Source organism: Glycine soja, chromosome 1 (assembly GCF_004193775.1).
Source record: "Glycine soja cultivar W05 chromosome 1, ASM419377v2, whole genome shotgun sequence".
In the NCBI taxonomy this organism is placed as follows: domain Eukaryota; kingdom Viridiplantae; phylum Streptophyta; class Magnoliopsida; order Fabales; family Fabaceae; genus Glycine; species Glycine soja.
In genome coordinates this window covers 46,888,948-46,897,493 of record NC_041002.1, presented here as the reverse complement: position 1 = coordinate 46,897,493, position 8,546 = coordinate 46,888,948, and the positions used below count along the sequence as shown (strand labels likewise).

The following is an 8,546-nucleotide window of genomic DNA, read 5'->3' as shown; positions in this document are numbered from 1 at the left end:
AATAAATAAAAAGAGTTGGGTTGCCTCCCAGGAAGCGCTCGCTTAACATCATTAGCTTGACGTTTATTACCTCATGGGTCTGGAGCAAACTTGGCTCTGGCCATCAGAACCATCTCTTTCTTAAGTTCCTCTACCTTTGAACAAACATTCTGGTCAAGTAAGTGCTTTTCTGCATCAAACAGATCAAACTTGATCTTCTGATCCTCTATGCCCATTTCCAGTTTACCCTTTCCCATATCCACCACACAACCGACAGTTAACATGAAGGGACGACCCAAAATCAAGGGAATTTCAGCGTCCTCTTCAATATCCATCACAACAAAGTCTGCAAGGAAGGTAAACCGCTACACCTTGACTAGAACATCTTCAATCACTCCATATGGCCTTGTAATTGATTTGTCTGCCAGTTGTAGTGTCATTCCAATTGGCATAATGTCCAACTCTCCAATTTTCCTGCACATGGAGAGAGGCATCAAATTTATGTTGGCCCCCAAATCAATGAGAGCTTTACCAACAGACACTGCAGCAATAGAGCAAGGGATTGTGACACTCCTTGGATCCTTGTATTTAGGTGGAAGGATTCTTTGAATCACAACACTACAGTTTCCTTCCACTACAATATTATCACTGTGGATATATTTGCTCTTCTTGGTCAGCATATCCTTTAGAAACTTGGAATAGAGTGGCATTTGTTGTAGGGCTTCTCCAAAGGGAATGGTTATCTCTAATTTCTTGAGGATATCAAGGAAACAAGCCAAATGTCGCTCCTTGTCTTTCTTTGATGGCACCAGAGGGTATGGTGCTTCCTTCCCAGAATATGAAATAGCCTATTTCTTCTTTTCTCTTGCAAGCTAACTCTTTGTCCTCCTTTCTCCCTTTATTTCTCTATTTTTTTTTCTTTTTTTTCTTTTTCTTCATTTATTTCTTTCTTACCATCATTTATTTTGTTCTCCCTCAACTGATCTTCTTCTTTTTCCTTTTCTTCTTCTCCTTCTTCAGTCACTAGCTCTGACTTTTCATTAACCCTCCCTTCATTCTCCACCATGGTTGCCTTCTTGCTCCGGGTCATGATAGCTTTGCACTCTTCTTTTGGATTCTTTTCAGTGTTTGCTCCTAAAGTTCCAGAAGAATTCTCAGCTATCTACTTTGCCAGTTGTCCTACTTGGATTTCAAGGTTTTTAATGGCAGACTCGGTGCTTTTATGATTTGACATTGTGACCTGCATAAATTGCGCCAAAGTCTCCTCCAGCTTGGTTGTTCTTTCATAAAGACTAGGCCATTGGTTCTGAGGCCTGTGAGATGGTCGACCTTGGTCCTTGTTGAACTGATTTCTAGGATGGGACCTCTATTGCCCTTGATTCTGATTGAAATTTGGACCTTGCTGGTAACCTGCAAATCCACCTGCATTAAATCCCGATCTGGGCTGATTTCCCATATAATTCACTTCTTGTGAAGCCTCTTCAAGAGGTATAAAACACCCAGACTCATGAGTTCCTCCACATATGCTACAACCTCCAGCCTGCAAAATAGCTTAATGTGAAGGTTGAGTCACTTGCAATTTGTTAGGCAACTTACTCAGTGTTTCAGTCAATGTCTCCAGTTGTTTAGCTAATAGCTTGTTTTGTGCCAATAAAGCATCTTATGAGGAAAGCTCTAGTAGGCTTCTCTTTGTAGGGATATGAGTTCGATCACGCAAGATGGCATGATCACTTGCAGCCATATTCTCAATAATCTCCATAGCTTCTTTAGGGGTCTTTAATTTGATCCTTCCTCCAGCAGAAGCATCTAATAACTGCTTGGACTGTGGCCTTAACCCATCTATGAAAATATTAAGATGAATTGGTTCGGAGAATCCATGAGTCGGTGTTTTTCGCAGCAAGCTACAGAATCTTTCAAGTGTTTCACTCAAAGATTCATCCAGAAACTGATGAAATGAAGAGATGGCTGCTTTTCCTTCAGCTGTTTTGGACTTGGGAAAATACTTTTTTAAGAATTTCTCAACCACTTCATCCCAAGTCTTCAAGCTATTTCCTTTAAATGAGTGTAACCACCTCTTGGCTTCCCCAGATAATGAAAAAGAGAACAAACTTAGCCTCACTGCGTCTTCAGGCACACCGGCAATCTTCACTGTATTGCAAATCTCAATGTATGTGGCCAAGTGTGCATACGGGTCTTCATTTGGCAAGCCATGAAATAGGTTTCCCTGAATTAACTGTATTAATGAATAAGGATAAGTAATGTTGTGTGCTTGAACTTCCGACCGTGCTATACTTGTGAAGAATTGTGGCACGGTTGAGCTAGAGTAATCCTCGAGAGTAAACCTCTTAGGTTGATCTTCAGCCATGATATTAGCCTCAAATGCACCTACTTCTGATTCTTTTGGCTCTGGAAATATAGAAGATGACTCAAAAGATTGAGCTTACTCCCGACCTGGTTGTGTTGTCCTGTCCTGCAAAATTTTTCTTCTTCTCTCTGCGTTGTTCCTCCTACAAGGGGCTTTTATCTCCAAATCCAATGGAGCTAAATCACCTGCAGAAGGGTTACCTCGCATACAAACACTAACAAGAGCAGAAGTTAACCAAATCACGAGAAGAATAAATTTCAACTAACTATTCACACAAATTAATCAAAGAATAAAGAATAAATGTCTACAACTAAACTATACTTCCCAAATGGAAAGAAGTTCCCCGGCAACGGCACCAAAAACTTGTTCACGGCCAAAAACTTGTTCGTGGTAATAAAGTAATTTGTGATGCTCGTCAGCAAGTGTACTGAGTCGCACAAGTAATATAAAATGGTAAGAATCGAGTATCGATCTCGGGGAACTTGTTTCATTCAGAAAATAAGCGCTCAATGAGTAAACATTTGTATAAAGCAAGTAAATAATTAAAAAGTGGTTTTTATCTATAACTCTAATTAACTACAAGCTAACGTATATGAGAATGAGAGATGAAATAGATGATTAAAAACATTGGGTCATTCTACTGAAACTATTTGATGTTACTCGGGATTTTTCTCTATTTAACGTTGTTCTAGTGTTCTATGCCAAAAACAACTACCCCAAACCATGATTCCTCAAGCAAATGGCCTAACTCTATTTAAACCTCATTCTAGATCCCTCGTCGAACTTAGCCTAAACGAGTTGCATTAAGATTACAGCATAAAATAAACTAAATCCCTGCACTCTGTGTCAAGACATACAGTTCTTTAGCCTGCTCTATCAAGTTCTAAGGATTTAAAACACTTTCCAATGCTAAAAATCCTAACTTTACACATAAATGGATGATCAAGCCACAAGCATGCAAGAAATAAGCACAAATAGAAGTAATGAACACATAAAAACAACTTTAAATAGATAGTAAGAAATGTTACATCAAATGTTCAGCAGAAAACCCTAACAAGAAGTTTAGCCTTCCATTGTAAGATAGTAACTTTCAGCACCAATAAGGGATTTTTGGAAGAGAAACAGAGTTTACAAATGGTGAGGATGTCTCCTCCACCTTTAGAAACCTAAAATCACTCCGAAAAACCTAAAACTATCTTGAAGCTGAGGCTTTGTCGTTCTGGCTTCTCCTCTGCTTCTTGACTCCCAGCCTCCCATTTTTTGCCAAACTTCATTGTTTAAAAAGGCTCTTGAATGTTTCAAATTCTGAAGGCTCGCTTAGCGCGCCCAGCTCGCGCTAAGCGAGAGAAGGGACAAACTCCAAGCTGGGTGAGTTGGTGGCACACTGAGCGCGGAACCTTTTGACTAATCCTCTTCTAGGGTTTCCCAACGCGCTAAGCGGGCTAAGTTCCTCGCTAAGCGGGCTATGTGCCTCGCTTAGCGGATGTCACTTGCTAAGCGCATAAGGCTCGCTTAGCGAGATACCAGCAGCTAGTCTTGTCTTCAAATGGCCTGAAACTGAAGTTGATTCACTATTAGTTCACAAAATTGGGAATATCTACTAAGAAAAATCAACTAAACACAAAAATATGTACAAATCCTATAAAAAGAACCATAAATTAAGGGAAAGATGCAAATTTAATGAAACTATTCAATACAAAAGTTAGTCGTAAACAACGACTAACAATGCTCTAGTCTATTCCTTCTTTTTGAATGGATGTGTTCAAATATACTCCAATTTCTTTCACAACTCGAAGCACTACAAGTTTAGCTTAAAACATGAATAACCAATTTTTGCAATTATGGAGCACTACATCCATAACAATCCCACCATTGATCTAGAATAAAACATATAAAGAAATAAATCAAATGTAATGAATATATTATAACTCATTAAAATATATCACAAATCAATAATATTATTAGAGTATCAAACACTAAATTTTACCTAGCATGAATGTGTTCTGTTCACATATTGCAGCTCATCTTGCAAAATCTCCTTCAAAATTTTTATATATTCTCATGCCTTCATTTAATTTGTCTTGCTACTCAAGATCTCCATGTGTGTACCTATCAATGACTTCCAAAATGCTAGATTGTGTGTTCCTATACTTCTCAAATTCTTCAGCATTGAATCTACAAGCTGGATTTAACCAATAACCAACAACATGTAGATCTTTGCAAAGTTGTGAATCCCAACGCCTATCAAGGACCTCCAAATAGGGCTCCACTTTCCTTTTATATCTATGAAACCTCCTAACCATCTCCTCTCTGTCCTTATAATAGCCTGGTAAAGAAAACCCATGGTAGGTTTATCTTCATTGTCAATAATACGTAACACACAAACTAATGGTTTTGTAAGCTTCACAATATGAGCACATTGTTTCCAAAAACTAGAGTCCAAGATTTGCTCCACAAATTTTTTAGCCTTAGAGTCTTTGGCATAAGTTGAGCCTATCCAATCCCTAGATGTCACCATGGCCCTTAATGCATCCTTTTGGACCAATATGCTTTGCAAGGCAATGAAATTAGTTACAAACCGAGTTGGAGCTGGACGGAGTATATCTCTTCCACATGTATGTTGTCTCATCAAGAATAATGCATAACAATGGTTATATATGTACTTAGTAATTTTTTAGGCATGTGAAACAATCTCACTTCCTCAAATTTCCCAAAGTCTTGAAACATCAAATCAATTCAGTGAGAAGCACAAGGAGACCAATATTTTTTAGGAAACTCTTTTTCTAATAACCTATCAGTGGCAACATAATTTGCAGCATTATCGGTCACAATATGAACAACATTTTCTGCTCCAACATATAACACCATCTCCTTGAAAAGCTTAAACAACATTTCAGCAATTTTAGATGCATAAGAAACATCAACAGACCTTAAGAAAATAGTGCCTTTAGGAAAATAAACAAGAAAATTAATGAGAGTTCTTCTAGAGCGGTCAGTCCACCCATTAGCCATCAAAGTACATCTAGTTTCCTTCCAAACTTCTTTGTAACTTTCAACAAGCTTTCTCACTTCATCAACCCACATATTTAACAAAGGACCACGAATTCTATAAAAATTTGTGGCCTTATACCCTGGACTCATGCTACTAATAGCATCAATCATAGGTTGATAATATGCCAAGTTAATTGCATTAAATGACACTAAAGCATCTATCATCCATTTTGCAATGGCTTTGTCACACTTTTCTATAATTTGCTTATTGTGCAAGACACTCTTCAAGCTAGGTTGAGCTTCAGGAATTGTTCTAGGCATGAAATAATCATCTACATAAGGAGTGTTCTTCCCCTTTTGAGACTTGGAAGAAATTGGTTTTGGAGTTCCTCTTAATTCCTCAATTATTCTCACAGGATTTTCATCCATTTCAAATGTATTACTTTCATTAGATTGTTCCTGCTGCACTTTTCTTTTCTTGCTTTTTTCAATCTGTTCAAGTAGTTGCTTCATTTCATGTTGGACATTAGCAAGAACCTTCTTGCAAGCCTCTACTTGGCCTTTTTTTCTAGCCAAGTGAGCCTTAAACCTGTTAATACCACCTCCCTTAATTTTTTTATCACAATAATACACATCATTTTCACTTTTGTATCACCCTCATCAATTTGTTTACAATGCCTCCAAGCTGGATCATTTTTTCCTCTAACATTCTAAGAAGTATTTGGAGTGGATGCTTCTTGAGATGGTGGGACTTCAATAGATGACATGTTCAAGTCTAATTGCAAACATTAACTTCATTAGTTAGTGATCATATCATCATACATGATATTCAAAGAAAAAACTAACTTGATTTTTAATAGAGAATACAAATATTTATGTTTAATAGAGTGAAAAAGCATAATTATATAACAAATATGAAAACAGTGCAAATTACACTTAAAAAATCAGGAATGAAAAAATCCAACTACCACTAACAAGAAAAGGGAAGATAAAAATTTTAAATAGCTTAAGTGTACTAAGTTGTTAAAGATTAATAAAACAATTAAGAAATTTCTGATTTTCTGCATAAAGGTATATTATATAATGCCTAAGAAATTGCTAATTTTCTGCATAAAGGTAAATTATATAATTTCATGCAGAATTTTGCATGAAAGGTGATAGGAAACTTAGTGATAGAATAAGAAGCCAAGCATAAAGAACTCCAACAGTGAAGATTATTTTCAAAACCAATTGAATATTTTAAAAAAATACAAGTAATACAACATGTTCAGTTTTCTTGTCTTCACCTCATGACTGGATAGCATTGAAACTTTCCAAAAAAATAACAACGGTGCCTTAAATACCTTAGTTAGACGAAGATATTAAGGCCCTGCACAAAAATCATATTTGGATGTAGTTGACTTGCCCAAAGGAAAAAAGATTGTATATGCAAATAGAAGTTTGTAGTCAAGTATATACATATACACCAATGGCCAAGCTTAATCTTGTTTCTTTGTCAAAAATGCCTTAGTTGACTTGCCCAAAGGAAAAAAGATTGTATATGCAAATAGAAGTTTGTAGTCAAGTATATACATATACACCAATGGCCAAGCTTAATCTTGTTTCTCTGTCAAAAATGCATTCTTGAATATAGATACAAAAGTGTAATGGAATCTCCTTCTAGCTTCGATCAGAGGCATTAGTATTGTTACAAGGAGTGGGAACTGAAAAATCCTTGCATGGATCAATCAATCGCCTAGAAAATGGTTTGATAATTGTACTCGATCTATGAAGAAACAAGGATACTTTCAAGGGCAGATTGATCTCATTTTATTTCTTATTCCATGATATCCTTGACAAAGTAGGAAACTAAGATATTCATGAATTAATAATAACACAAAAAAACACATGTGTTGAACCAAAGAAAAATAAATATAATATCACTTTAAGTAGAACCTATCAAGTTATTCTTAAAAGTGCTAACCATTTAAAGTGTTAACCCTCTAGATCATTGGCAATAAAACAGTGTAATTTTGTAAATAAGATAAGAGAATCAAACAAGAAATTGATAACAATTTTGATTGAGTGACACATCATATTTTAGTATATTAACTGTTAGTATCAAAATTAAAATCTAAGCCATGCCACCTCCTGAAATAATGAAAAATCATAAGGAGCAATGATGCGGCTCTAGCGGGTACATATTCTCCTCCCTGTGTTATATAGTGTGTTTTTGTTTCATTTTTCTCAATAGCAGTTAAAAAAAAATTTAACATTAAAAGGAAAATTGAAAACCAGGAACTTCTCCAATAACAAAAACTGAAAACTAAAGTTTAATTTGGGTATATGCTCGAAATTAAATAATGGTATAAGTTTAATTATGTCAAGACTCAAGATGAATCATTTGGAACTTAAAAAGAAAAGTGATAACAGTGGTCAAAATTTCCCCAAAACCTTTCTCTTTGATCTGAAAAAACTAGGTTGTTTGAGATCATCTTGAATTTATAGCAAATGTTCTAGAAAAATATAAACTAGACTGAGTTTTGACAGCCTGAAATAACTTACTGACAATAATTAGTTATCAGGTAATTTTTTATGTAAATTTATGGAATTTATTAGATAAGAAAATCCAATATTTCTTTAAAAAGAAATTATTATAACTTGGGTGACCTCATCATTTTCTAAGTTTTATCGCTCATCAAGCATGGCTTACAAGGAAAACAAAAGTTTAAAATAATTCCAATTTGAGTTCAATATTTTCTCTAATAAGAAGTCCACTATAATAAAAAAATTTACATGTTCATGATAAATTTGAGCCACAAGAACATCTAAACATCACCCTAGCACTACAAATTCACATGATTTAAAAGTACTATTATACTATATGGTCATTGTCTAGAACACAAATAGAAACATAACAATTAGCTTAAACTGGTAATGAGAACCCAAGTATGCCAAGATAATAACAATTCTTATGATTGACAAGAGATGGGGCAAAGTCTAGTGCTTTAGCATAAATAAGTAAAATAATTCAAAGATAATAATAATAACAAGAGATTATCCTAGATTCAATAACACGAGCAATAATGATGGGGCAAAGGTGGCTTTGAATCCTAAATTCTGACCAGCTCCCAAAACTTTTAACATGAGATTGAATAATAATAATAATAATTACTAAAAGCAAAGGTAACACGAAACATTCACAAGTCAAAACGACACCGACCCTTTTGAA

At 35.4% G+C, this 8,546-nt stretch overlaps 1 protein-coding gene across 1 annotated transcript; it reads right to left on the bottom strand.

Annotated features, from left to right (window-relative positions):
• Positions 1 to 344: 344 nt before the first annotated feature.
• On the bottom strand, positions 345 to 2,344 carry LOC114386172. The gene is made up of 5 exons (XM_028346177.1): positions 1,983 to 2,344; positions 1,715 to 1,880; positions 1,390 to 1,519; positions 934 to 1,113; positions 345 to 802 (listed from the first exon to the last, which is right to left on the bottom strand). Exons 1-5 carry the CDS (start codon positions 2,342 to 2,344, stop codon positions 345 to 347), a joined length of 1,296 nt encoding a protein of 431 aa, XP_028201978.1.
• Between the last annotated feature and the right edge of the window lie 6,202 nt (positions 2,345 to 8,546).

Coding starts and splice junctions, on each gene's coding strand:
- LOC114386172 (XM_028346177.1), bottom strand. CDS start 2,344: ATGGCTGAAGATCAACCTAAGAGGTTTACTCTCGAGGATTACTCTAGC. Junction 1,881..1,982: donor GTTGAGAAATTCTTAAAAAA/GTATTTTCCCAA, acceptor AAGATTCTGTAG/CTTGCTGCGAAAAACACCGA. Junction 803..933: donor GGAGAACAAAATAAATGATG/GTAAGAAAGAAA, acceptor CTGGGAAGGAAG/CACCATACCCTCTGGTGCCA.